This window comes from Leptosomus discolor, chromosome Z (genome assembly GCF_034619465.1).
Source record: "Leptosomus discolor isolate bLepDis1 chromosome Z, bLepDis1.hap2, whole genome shotgun sequence".
Taxonomy (NCBI): Eukaryota; Metazoa; Chordata; class Aves; order Leptosomiformes; family Leptosomidae; genus Leptosomus; species Leptosomus discolor.
In genome coordinates, this window is record NC_141419.1 from 62824791 (window position 1) to 62838892 (window position 14102).

Here is a 14102-nt window from a genome sequence, read left to right on the forward strand (position 1 = left end):
TGGCATTTAGTTAGTTATGTATGCTTTAACGCACCTCTAGGTAATCCATTGTTTTGGTTTGGATGAGTTTTGGCTACTCTGACTTTGATATGAGAGTGTCCTAAGATCGTGGTGGAAGTTGACTCTAAACAAATCTAATTAATGAAAAGCCACTTGTGAACAAGTAAATAATACTGAAAATACCACAAAATAATAATTAAAAAAAATTAGGAATAATTACGCTCTCCAAGGTGCTTTAATATTTTAAAGAAAGGAAGTGTTCATTTGCATGTTACTGTAATCTTACACATTTTCATGATAGAATCAGGAAGGAGACTAGAGGAAGAAAGTGTAAAGAAATTACTTAACTTGCTTTTGCTTTCATAAAAAAAGGTTCTTTTGTTTGTACTTTCAGGTCATTCAGTTCAAAATGCAGTTTACTATCATGAGGAAAGAAATTAACAGGCCCAGAGGCCTTTCTTCAAGTGTAAAAACCCCAGCAGTAGCCAATGATAAAATTGAGACAGCAATAGCATAGAACAGTGTTAGTTGTTTTAAGATACAATACTACCCGAGAAGAATGGCAACAGAAACCAATGTACTAAGAACACAAATTGTGTATTGACCTGGATTTTATAGGGCTGTTAGGTCAGTGTAAATTATGTAGAAATAATCTTCTGTGCTTTTGCAAAGAGCGAAAGGTGCTTTTGTTGAGTGAAGCTAATGCATTTGCATGTATAATCTTTTCTCGATTATATTAGTACTTTTCTAATGTAGTTAAAATTGCAGACGAGAATTACAGGCAAGAATTATTTTTATTTGTAGCAAATTTATAATGACATGGTGTATAGCCTTGCCAGCAAAACCACTGCCTTTGTTTGTATGTCCTTTTCTAAGGATCTAGTCACCTGTGTTAGGGCAAGGTACATTCTGCTTTTAAAACAAACTCTGAGAATTTAAGAACATTCAGCTCTCCCTGTCCTTGGTTGAATTGCAGAGAGTAATTTATGCTTCAGCCAGGCATGAAAATAAATAATATTGCTTTTAGTTGGTGTGCCTTACAATTATTATTCCCATAATATAAAAATGATACAATGAAAAACAGTATGTAGACTAAGTCTTTTATGAGCATTTAAGTGTCGTTAGGGCATATCTCTCTTATTAATGTCATTAGGGATTTTGCTCTTGCATTTGAAGATAATATGCTTAGGCCTTTCGTTATTAGTGAGTTTTAACTGGAGAGTGTGTGTGAATATCTGTGCATATATATCTATACAGACACTTGGCCTTCAGTTTGGAAGTGTGCTATGACTGCAGTTTTGTGAAATAAACAAAAGGTTTTACATGAAATTCAATCATGAATAATTATAATCTTATTGGCTTCAGTGTTGAAAATCTTGTGTGCTGGAGGTGGAAGTTACGGTTCAGTGTTTTGCTGCAGCGAGATCATAATACTTAATTAAAACCTTAATGTATACATAAATGAAAACCATAATTGAAGCCATACTTCAGTTTTATTTCTGTCAACTTAATTTGTTTGTCTGAACAAGTTAATGAGGCACTGAGTCTATGATTGAACAAACCACTTAAGCGTGTGCTTAATGTTAAACATATGAACCTAGTGATGAAAATTGGATATGTGCTGTTCAGCTGAGTTAGGGCTGAAGTTACCCAATCTGTGTGATATCTTCACCCAGTGATTTGCACTGACAAGTGCAGCTTTTGCCTACAAATCTTTTTTATGTCAGGAAATGTTTAGATATAGTTGATTCTGCCTTGGGGTAGGTTGTGGCAGAGATGGTCTCTCAAACCGCTTACCAGTCTCATCTTCTAAGATTTAGATGACAGGAAAACATAAGTGACAAAGAGTCGGAGTTCAAAAATCGTTGGTATAATTTGAAAGATGTCCTTATAAATTTGTTAGTATATGATTACATTTAAATTATGGCATATCTACAGGCTTACAATAAACATCCGCTTTTGAAGTTATTGCAGTTATGTGTATGAATACTTACGTGCTGTGCTTTCTTGCAATACTTTTCTATTGTGAAGTGCACACAGAGTTTGAAGGACCGTAGAAGCGTTTCTATGATTTTGCTGTTACCTCTTCATTTTGTTGTATGCACATCCTTTAGAATGTGAACTGGTGTCTCTTTCCTGTTTTGTCTGTATCTGGATAGTGCTGGCCTACTGTGTGTACTTTTCAGCACCATTTTAATTAATAGACTGAGGAGATGGCAGAAAAAAGGGGCAATAGCTGCGTTTGTCCTAATGACAACTCACTATCACAGAGTCTTTTCACTCCTGGCTGCCTTCTTGCACTTGGTCAGCATTCACTTAATTTCATGGCTGGTTTAACTAATGTGTGAAGGCAATTGACCTTATTGCAAACTTCAGCTTTTGAAGAGGCAGGTTTGCTCCATGTTAGAGCTCTAAGTCATTGCTTGGCTTTGTTCTTTCTTCCTGACAGACCATATAGCGCTTGTCTTTATTTTTTGTAACCAGTAATGTCAGAAAGTTAACAGTCATGTGCAGCCCTCTTTCATGTATTATTTACTACAATATCAATTATTTTTATTTATGTATTTTTTTAAACAGGCATAATACACAATGGATTACTTACTGACTTTGGATTGATATCAGTCGTAGCTGTGGGTCTGTAAAAACACCCTTTGATTACATTAACTTCTTAAAAATGAATGGGAGGTCATGCAGTATGAGCCATCAGACAACAGGTATTCCTCATGGACCTAGGATGATCAGTGGACAGCAGATCCCACCTATCAGAGTTCATGCAGGAACACCCTGCCCACCTTCAGATAGCAGCACCCCAAGCCCAGCTATTGGAAACTTGTCTGCCAGCCTGCCCTTAAATATGCCCCTTGGAGGAGGGGTAGCTTCTCAGAGCAACATCATTGACAGTACTATTCACCTTCCTGCTCTAAGTCCCAGGAAACAAGTGATTACAAATGGGAAGCCTTTATTACGAGTCCCACAGGCCCCAGGACTACCAGCCCCACAGTCTTTAAAGCCAAAACAGCAAGAATGTGGAAATACTTTCTCCCCATGCACAGGTGAAGGTAAGACTCTTTTTTCTGTTGCTATGAGTAATAGCATTTCTTCTCCAATGTCACATACCCAGATGGTATTGATTTTAGATGGAATCCAGTCTCTTCTTTACCACTCTTTTACTACAATGGAAGAGATACTGAAACAAAATGTTTTACTGTTTGCCACAAAAGTAAGTAATTGTTTGATTATTCCCAGGGGCTTTGTATTACACAGCAGTTGCTCAGAACCCCTGAGTCGTCCTAAGATTATTTATAAACAGTGCAGTTTGACTTTGCTTTGCTAACCTAACCTCTTGACTCAACAAATCCAGACAGTCATTTTATGTTCTGTGGCACCAGAATTTTGAGTTCTATCAGAAGTACTCCTTCTTGGATGCATGAACACGGCTTTCCACTGGTGACTAACAGCTGCCTACTGATGAAAGCAGCAATGTAGTCATGCTTTTTTAGAGGGCTTAGGTGGGATAAACTGTAAAGCGCTTTGGACCGTGTCTCAACTGTAGATTTGCAATCCATTTTTTGGAACCACTGTTTATGCTGCAAAGAATAATGATACATAGCCCTCACAAAATTTGGAGGCTGGTCCTCGGGTAGTAAGTACTTGTGCATCACAGTTTTACCTGTCTATGAGGAAGTGCTTAACTGTCTGCTCTTGGGTCTTTGAAGTCAAAATAGAACTTTTAAGTTTTCAGTACTTCTTGATTCTGGTCACGCTGGAGATGGGGGTACTCTTTTGGAGGAGTTTTGGTATCATACTTGCAAAACTGAATGTACATAGACATGGAAATTTAATGTATAGAAAAGAATTAAATGGTTTAAAATACCAGGAAAAGCTTCGGTTGATGTCTGAGTGAAAAGTGCAGAAAAGCAGACAGAGATTTCCCATTTTATTCCAAATGTCTTGCTTCTCTATGTTTTCTGTTTTTCTTCACTACTTCCCTTTGAAAACTTAGGAAGTCCATCCCTCTTCAGCAAGGCTTGCAGACTTGAAGCCAGTATCATTTCAGAACTAGTTGAAAGTTAACTGCATGCTTGAGTGCTCTGCTGAGTCAGACCAGTGGTAATGCATATACATATTCATTGCGTGGCCTCTTGAGATCACCCATCTGGTGCTCGCTGTGGTGGTGGTGGTGTGTGTAATTCACAGTATATAGCTTTAAGCTTCTGCTACAGTGAAGAGAGGTGGACTTATCGCATGATGAGCTTTGGAGGAACTTTTCCATCTCTCTTTTACTGTATGTAGAGCCTGATTCCTGCTGTCTTCAAAATTACATGCCTAAAACCAGGGAATCCATGCTGAGATCTCTAAAATAACCCTACATAACAGCTAATTCACCTGCAGTATGTGTTGCAGAGCAGCATCACAGAGTGAAGAGAGCCTCATGTAGTTTAATGTACTTGGTTTGGAGATTTTGATCTGCTGTGCCTGACCACTCAGTTCCTAGCTGCTGTGATTTCCATCTTTCTTTCTTGGCCTGATTAGCTCCCACATATGTAAATTAGTCTGCTATTTTGTGGGTAGCAAGCAGAGAATTCAGCTGAAGCACTGGCATTAGGGAAGCTTATGTATAAACAGTCCTGGTTAGACAAGATGCTGTGGATTTGAGATACAATAGACTTCAGATTCTCTGTGTCTGTGGATTTGGGTTAGTAATCCTCATGCTTTAAAAGTTCTTGATATTAGCAGGGCCACTTACAGAGTTGAACATTATGCGTGCCGGGAGCATAGCTACTGTGGAAGAGCTAATTCTTATCCACTTGGTCATGTCCAGATAATTTTCTAAGCCTTTGAACCTTGCTATGCTGTATAAAACATATAATGTATGTAAATAACTGTAAACCTTATAAAGCTATTCATGTAGCTTATGCTTGTGCAGCTTTTTCATATTTTGTCCTTCTCTAGTGGCCATTATGTGGAGGGAAATGTCTTTTACTAGGTACTTATTTTAATTAAACCTTCTCAAGAAGACATCAGTTTTCCTTTTACAGTTGTCCAAGTATCAGTTACAGAGGTTTGCACTATTCAAAGTTGGGATTTTTTGTTTGTTTGTTTGTTTGTTTTTTTTTGTTTGTTTGTTTTACTTTAAAACACATGGGATAGTCAAAGCAGGAAGATATACAACAAAATGACTTGGTGGTGGTTTTGGAATAGTTCCTCTGGATTATTTTGATAATGGATAAAAAAATTTAAAAAAAAAAACCCAGGAGCTTCAGTTTGACAGGAGGTAGTGCTGAGTGCACAAAAAGTGGTTACAGCCTTTATAAACCTTTTTCATCATACATTCATTATCTTTCCCCGAAAAGGTGGTATTATTCCAATGATTTCCCAGAAATGTTTTATGTAGTTTCCTTCCCACTTGTGCATGCTCTATCAAGCGAAACGAAATGGGTCTATGGTCTTTTGAGAGTCTCTAGTGGTCGTCCGTAGTCTTCCTCACAATGTCCTCTGGTTGAATCCTCCTTCTTGAGCACAAGCCAGGGCCCATTTGCTGATGCAACCTCTTGTAACAATCAGTCCTGTAGATGTTTCCTTGGCATCCCCTTAACATCTGGCATGTGTAGATAGCTTTGTCTCCTTGATGCCTCCTTGATGTCTCCTTGATGTCTGTCTGGTATGTATAGCTTTGAGGGAGCTCCTGCTGTTCCTGGGTTCCTTCAGTTTCTGTACATTCCCCCTTCATCAGCAAACAGACTATGCAGAGTTTCAGGACCCAAAGTTCCACATAGTTTCACAACCCCTAATTCAAATGTTAGCAAAACCAAAATCAAAAGTAGAAAACTTCACTTTATCAACGCTTTTGTGCGTGATAAGAACCTGAAGCACATTGTTACTGTATGGAGGAAAAAAGCCAGTCTGAACATGCACTGGTGTCCATCTCTGGCTTCAGTTGCTTTGCCTCCTGTGTGTTATGGATGGTGTAATATGCTTTCTAGTACTATGTTGTGCATATGAAAAAGAAAATAGTATAATGGTGGATTTTTTTTCAATAAAGGAAAATGTGCTAGTAGAGATTTTTTTTTTTTGCCAGGCGTGTACACTTGTGTGTACCCATGTTAGATATTTTCACATAGAAGTCAGGTGCAAAATGCAGGCATAACAGTACATGTATTTGGCATTGGAAATCTACAGTCTCTGATTTTGTTCAATATGTGTATTTGACCACTTTTTGTGAATAATCTGTTTCACACCTTTTAGCATTACTCAGCCCTAGAAAGAGGTCTTTACTGCTAGTACCTGCTGAGGTTAAAGTGAGCTGGATTCACATCAGGCGGGAATCAGCAGAAGGGAATAGGGTGAGAACAGTAAAGGAAGACACAGGTCTATAACCTGGCCAGCACTGGTCTTCAGCTTCTCTCATCAATGCAGATCTTTTGACAGAAGTTTTGTAATACAATTTTAAAAATCCAGCTTTCTACTGAGTGTTCTATTATTATTATTGGGAAAATATTTTTTTTTTTAAATGTGTGTGAATTTCAAATACTTCAAATTAGAACTGTGATCTAAATGTAGTGATGTCCAAAAGTTATGTGTTTAAGGATTTATTATCAGTGTGTCAGCACTTTATACACATCTGAATAGTATTTTGTTTCTACAAAACCTAGTAGGTGTTCTTATTGCTTGTCTTATTCACTCCTCTGTGCAGACAATGGACTTGTGAGTGTGAGCTGGAGTATGTTCAGATGTATCCTGAGTGTTCTTCTGTCTCATGTAGTAATACAAATCGCCAGTCCTTCTGAAAACTACAGGTTTTCTGAAGGGACCAGTATGTTCAATTCATACCAATTCTTAGTGAATGAAAACATGGGGTTTTAAGAGCATTAAGATATATAAAAGGTAAACATATCCCTGCTGGTGTAGGTAGTTATGGAAGAAGACTGTGGGAGTAGTTTGGGAGGACACTTTGTATTTTTCCCTCAGCATTATTCATAAGCACCTCTAGGGGGAGGGTCCTGCTGGGGGAATTGGATCCTTGGTCTGAATCACTGTGCTCATATTTAACGGTGGTCATGGCAGTTCATTCAAAGTTTAGGAGTGGATTTTCCTGTCCTGTAAGACAATATATTGTAGTCTTAAAGCAGCTTGAATTTGGCTGATGGAGAATTTCCACTGTGGATGGAGAATTTCCACTGTGACTGAAATTCCGTGTTGAGGTGCTGTTGGTAGAGGTGATGCAGCTACTGTACCTCCAGCCACTGTGCTCATAACCCGGTGGAGGGGTCCAACAGGGACATGGGGAGGGGAGAGGCAGCCTGTCAGCCTGGCCTTTGGTCTTCCTGATTGTGATTGTCGTTTGAGCTGGTATGTCTGGAAGACTTTCTAGAAATTGTGAGTAGCTCTCAGTCATTAGAGCCGTAGCCATCTTCTTGCATCCCTCATTCTCCCTGGAAACAGGTGACACTACACACGTTGGGAGTTCAAGCCTTGGAAACCAATCTGGCCTTTTGTTCCACCATATCCTGGGCTGCATCAAGAGATGTGTGGCCAGCAGGTTGAGGAGGGTGATTCTGCCCCTCTACTCTGCCCTTGTGAGACACCACCTGGAATACTGCATCCAGCTCTGGAGGCCCCAACACAAAGACATGGAGCTGTTCAAGCAAGTCCAGAGGGGGGCTACCAAGATGCTCAGAGGGTTGGAACACCTTTCCTATGAGGACAGGCTGAGAGAGTTGGGCTTGTTCAGCCTGGAGAAGAGAAGGCTCTGGGGAGACCTTCTAGTGGCCTTCCAGTACCTGCAGGGGGCCTACAAGAAGGCTGGGGAGGGACTTTTTACAAGGGCCTGCAGTGATAGGATGAGGGGTAATGGCTGGAAGCTGGGAGAGGGCAGGTTTAGCCTAGATCCAAGGAAGAAGTTCTTCACCCTGAGGGTGGTGAGACACAGGTTGCCTAAGGAAGTTGTGGATGCCCCATCCCTGGCAGTGTTGAAGGCCAGGTTGGATGGAGCCTTGAGCAACCTGGTCTAGTGGGAGGCGTCCCTGCCCATGGCAGGGGGGTTGGAAGTAGATGATCTTTGAGGTCCCTTCCAACCTAAACTGTTCTATGATTCTATGACTGCTCTACTGAAACCAATGTAGTCAACATATGGGTATATGACTTAAAACTATATGTTATAGAGTTGACATGAAAATACTTGAGTTGACATGAAAATACTTGAGGAGGCAAATCTGAACATTTGTTGGTAAGAAATGCAGAAACTTGTGCGGATAGGCATGGGCCCCTTTTGTTCTCCTTTCCAGGGCCGTTTTAAAGGCAGCTGTCATCTTCCATTTTTGTGGTTCCTGCAGTGTTAAGTATGAAAAATCATTGTGTATTCTATTTCCTATTTTCTTGTAAATGTGACTGTAATTTTTTTCTAGTAAAATGAGTCAGCTAATGTTCATGTGTAAGATGAGCATGTTTCCTGTTGGAGATCGTTAAGACTTCCTTATCCTGGAAATAGTTGACAGACATTAAATCTTGGGATTGGGATTTTTTTTTTTTCCCCCATAGGCTCTGGAAGAAGAAGCAGCTCCAATGCTGCTAAGCTGTGTGAGAACTGTGAACTTGGTCAGGGAGGATCATTTGTCTCCAGTTGCCAAGAGAGCCTTGTTTCATTTTTGAACAATAACTGCACAGGTCTGTGAGAAGTGTTATATGCAGAAGTGTTAATCAGTAAGCAGCTTGAGCCACACTTGAAATCTCTTTAACATACTTATTTTGCTCTCTTAATAATGTTGTTTTTATGTGTCAGTTGGCACAGTCTGAAAAAAGATGTTCATCAGTATTCTGTGCAGCTCCTTAGAACAGAAAGCTTGTCTTAAGACTTGGTTTCTTTTTCAGTTGTTTTATATAATCAATTGTCAACAGTTTTAAAGCCTGGTTATTGACGATGTTTAGGTACAGCAAAGTGATTAAGTGATAATGATCTTAGTTTTATCCAGCGTGACATATTTTCTGGCTTTGCATATGCTTCATTGGCTCTGATATGCTTGAAAAACAGCACATGCTCCATCAAGGCAAGGGAATCATTGCTTAAAGTTCTGGCAGTTGTTGGGGAAATCCATTCTGAAGACAGTAGGGATGGGTCTCGCTGGATTCTTTTGTCTGGTCTAGGCTTTCCAAAAGGGCACAGCTGAGAACATGAGGCTCCCTGAGTTTAATTCTGCAATTAGTTTTAGGGGCTTAAGGACCAGCAATCCTGGTCAGGTTTGAGAAGGTTCACTGTGCTTCTTGGTGTGCCTCTCATAGAATGTACAAGGTATCTACTTCATTTTTATGTAGAAGGTGGTGCACAGATTCGTGTTGCACGACATTCCTTTACAGTGTTTATTTCAGGTGGTTTTTGTTTTGTTTTGTTTTTTCTGTATCTGTCTTGTTTCAGGCATGAACATAAATGATGTTCAGACAACTCTTGAACAGAAATGATGGAAGGCAGTCATTTAGATTGACTTTGTACGTTTAGAGTCTTTATCTTAAGCATTCAGAATTTTGCTTAAGAACAAAATGTTAAGAAAATAAAAATAACAGGTGATACCAAAACACATGTTGGACTATATGTTATAAAGGCCCTAGGAAACTTAGAAAAATTCCCTCAAGAGAGTTCGGCTTAATGCCAAAAAGGATCTACTTTACACAGGAACTGTAAAATCCCTCAAGAGTATTAGGCATATTGCCAACACTTACCCATTCTGTGTTGAGTCTAACTTAACCTGTTTCATATCCAGCTTTATATGTTTATCCTCTAGTTTGTAGGCCTGGATGACAGTGAGCCTTAAAATTAATTGCAGCTATCCAAAATACAGTATAGTGAAGGGGTTGATTTAAATGAAGCTCATATTTTATAATTTTCTTAGACTAAATATTATTCTTTCACACTGGGGCAAACCAGTTGAAGGTAATGGGGTGTATTTATCAATAGCTTTATAACCCCTGTTTCCACCGTTTCACGATGACAGCTTACTTGTGACAACAGCGTCCAAAGTGTATCTCCAGCTGGAAGGCTGCAAAAAAGGCATGGACAGGCTGGATGGGGAAGGCTACACCATGCTCACAACTCCATGGGCGACCTCTGGCAGAGATCTCAGTATGCCTTTGAATGTCCTCCCCAGCAAAATTCCTAAAGGGTGAAATCCAGGCAGATGTACCTTCCTGAGAGGGTGACTCTTCTAGGAATGTAGCATTTCATTCTTTTTCTCAGTTGTCATTGATTAAACAATGCGTCTGCACTTATATTGTTCTAAAAATGGCTAATGAATTTTGTATCCTCCTTCAGGTTTGCAGGGAGGAAAATTTGGTGCCTCAAATCAAGCCGTCATAAACAAGCAAACCAAAACAGGCTAAACTATTATGTTTTCACTTTGAGAATCTTCAGCTTACTGCATGATTTTTCAGGTTTGTTTTAGCACCAGGAGGTGGCACTAACAAAATCTCTTTTCATACGGAGAGACACATGTTTCAGCCACCTTTCTATAGGGGAAGTTTGGAATAAAAATCCAGTTTAAATAGGAAAGTTCTGGAAGTTTTGTACCTGAAAATTCTTGGAAACTGCATTAAGGCCACCTCTCTCTCTCAGTGAAGCGAGATTTGACTATTTTATTGTGAATATGAGTAAGTCACTTAAATTTGCTGTGCCCGTATTCTTTTCATTGGCAAATTTTGGGTAAGTTATTTTTACGTTTATACAGTGCTTTGAGATCTCCACCTGAAGTGCAATTTATTGATGTCAAACAGAAAATTAATTTCAGGGCTGCATATGCACCTGCAGAGAGAGAACAGGTTGTTTGTGCCTTTATGTGGAGGAGCAGGGGGCCAAAAAGCAGCCTGGTGCACAGTTTAGTAGAGATATGTGCAAATACTGAATTTTGCGGATGGATTTGGCTTTTTTGCATATTACCATTTTGTTCTTCTTGAAGTATATTGCCTTTCCCAGCAGTGCTATAACATAATCTTCACTATAGTAATGTGTTCCATCATTTGGTTCCCACTGTTGCAGACTTGTTTGGCGATGGTGAACAAGAAGCATACTGACTGCTTGCTTTGATTTAGCTGCTCTCTCCTACCCCTCACCCACAGAAAACAATGAGAAGAGAAGCTTTTCTTCTGACATCCATTCTGTACATAAAGTGCAGAAACAATCTTCCATTTACTTTCAGGGTTCTCACACAGTTGTAAATACCAGGAATAGTCCTGCGAGGAGCAGGGAGTTGGACTCAATGGTCCAACTTGAGATACGCCGTGATCCTGTAATTCTGTAATTCCTCTGTGAATAAAAGCATGACTAGTCTGTACCAATGAGATTTTTTTCTTTTCTATTTCAATTATGGCTGATCTTTCTGAAGCTGAATTTGGTAATTAGTTGTGTCTCAGATTTCCAGGAAGCTAGCCTTTTTTTAAAGGACTGTGCTTCCATCTTTGAACATCTGTTTCTAACCGAGTTGTAAATACCCTGTAGATGTTCCTTTGTGTGTTTCTGTAGCACCTATCCCTTCCAGGGTAAATTTCATCTCAGGCCAGTGAGGTGTTTGCAGGCATTGCATGTTACCTTATACTTGAATTAGTTGAGTGTGTCCTTCACTGCTGCCTTAAGTGTCGATGATCTTTTCAGCACGCTTGAGGTACCAGCTCAGTATGTGTTGGGTGCAGCAGGTGGGGCACTGGGCAGGAAATGCAGAGATGCAGATGTAAAAGCATGGCTCAACCTGGTATTTGTATTAGCATGGCAGAATTTTATTTTGGTCTCTGCTGTAGTACTTGCTGCTGGAGCCTCTTCAACTATTGCATCCCATTTTTAGTTCTGTGTTTACCTGTTCTCACTCTCCCCATTTGTCTCTCTTTTCTGTTTAGATCATGGTGAAGGGTTTATTTATTTTATGTTTGCCCAGTGACAGACACAAGTGCTACTGCAGCCTCTGGGCATTACTGAAACGCAAGTCACAGTGACAGTGATGAGAATATAATACATAGTGATGGATGTGATGTACATGTCTATAATGAATAAATAATTGGGGAGAGTATTCTCTCTTGAAGAAACAAAGAAATTTTAAATACGGCATTAACTGTAAAGTACCAGAACAAATATACTGGCATGAAATGCTTTTTGTAGTCTTTTAAGCTGTTTTAATATGAACTGCAACAGCCAAGTGTGTTTATCTTTTATCTTCCATGGTAAATCTGTTGGGTAAACAGAGTTATGGCAAAATAGTCATTATTGACTGCTGTGACTTCACCAGTGAAACTTGTTCGATTGTAAAGTGGTGCTACTTCTGTATTTCAACAAAAAAACATACTCAGTTCTGGTGGCTCTAGGTGAGGTTTTGATCTGCTAATTTATCTTTGATAGTGGATCCTGCAAAACCAATAAACACTTTCTGTTCATTGACTTAAAATAAAAATCCAGATTATTCATAAAGGGGGAAAATTTTTGAGGCTGGGTGAACAGCTAGAGAAGTTTGTTTTCTGCATTTAACCATCATATTTATGGGGTTAAGACAAATACTGCAATTTTATACTGGTGTTTGTGAAATTCTGCAGGGGGCAAGCATGGCCTACAGCTGTTTTGTGACTTGTGGTTCTAGAGAAATTTAGGAGGTAGGACTAGAGTGTTTGGGTGTCACAGCTGCTGAAGCTGATTAACTGTGAATTGTTTCTAGAAGTTGGAATCAGCTCCATAGCAGAATGGGAAGCGGGTATAAGGAACATGTCTCACACCATGAAAGGCAGGAGGGCCTAGAGAAAGAGCAGGGAATGAGCTTTTTCCTTCTCTGGGCCCTTTCCCTCAGTCTCATCATATAGGATACAGCTGATACATAGGCCTTTGTAAAAAGAAAAAATCTTCAGAACAACAAAACATGTGTCCAGGCAATATTCTCTAGTTGCAGCTCTGAACAAGTGAAATGGAACTTTTCCTTGTGATAAAAATCTCAGTTCATTGGGGTTTTCTGTGGTCAGTTCTACAGATACCGTGCAGTTGATAAAATCAGTGGTTTAAGTGGTTTTCACTGGACTGTATGGAGAAATCTATCCTATTTAGTATAACCATTTAACATTAATAGGCTGAAAGAGACTATGGTCCATTTTTGCTACTGCTGTCTTTTCATGAAAAAAAAAAAAATTAAAAGCCTTTATGACAAGATGGTCAGAAAGAGGAATTACTTTCTGGAGCAATTACCCTATTATGTGGTGGAAGCTGTAGTATTCAACTCCTGTAATTAATTTTATTGTCTGTTCAGGCAGAACCAGTATTTGGACGGTTAGGACATTAGCAAATACTTTTCTAGTTGAGTATCTTGGACTTTTGTTTTTCTGTTGTGGATGCATATGATTCAGATTTCAGTGAGCAAACGAATGATACCACTGCAGTGTGTTTCTTCTGACGGTATATTTTAAACTACATAAATTGGCAATCATTGCAGTTGATTATCCTAGTTGCTCTATAACAAGGCTGTACATTTGTGCACATGACATTTCTAGGAACTTCAGGAGAAATTTAGTTAACTAAACAGTTACTGAGATGGGTTCTGAAATAATGAAAAATATTTGCCTCTTTGATGGGTCACTCTTACAACTGGGTTCACCAATTTAGTCCTGTGTTTTTGAACTTACTGTCCTCGTACATCTGTACCCAGAAATATCCCTAAACTGTTGTGGTGAAATTTTTTGAAGTTGGGAGCTAGGTTTCAGATGAAAACTATACTTGTGAAAACCTACAGCTGTTTGCTTAGAAACAACATTCAGATGATGTGTGTGCCAGCATGTCATTAATTAAAATTTCATATATGGGTGTAACTTCAGCATGGCATGTGTGTATTTTTACATGCAGGTATTGTTTCACAATACAAACACACAGCTTGTATACTTGAGCATTCGTTTATTCTTTTTTTGGAAGCACATATCTAGAATACCGTAAAATTCCACCTTAAAATTGGGCATATTCTTTGGGTATCTTTATGGGCAACTGAAAGCAGAAGAAGGCTGGTGCATGTGAGCAGTGTACCATCAGTCAGTCACTGTAGCTCTGACAGTCTTGACAGTAGCAAATGTTTGTCATGAAAAAACATACAAGCATGTGTAGTACT

General features: G+C 39.2%; 1 protein-coding gene across 2 annotated transcripts in view; it reads left to right on the plus strand.

Annotated features, from left to right (window-relative positions):
- The first annotated feature begins 2674 nt into the window (after positions 1-2674).
- GLIS3 (GLIS family zinc finger 3) overlaps positions 2675-14102 on the plus strand; it is a 169381-nt gene continuing 157953 nt past the window's right edge. The window contains exon 1 of one of the 2 annotated variants that reach the window (XM_086479968.1): positions 2675-3059. In XM_086479968.1, the coding sequence (XP_086336094.1) occupies positions 2675-3059 (385 nt within the window). The remainder of the gene's footprint in view (positions 3060-14102) is intronic. The other variant, XM_086479967.1, reaches the window with a different exon arrangement.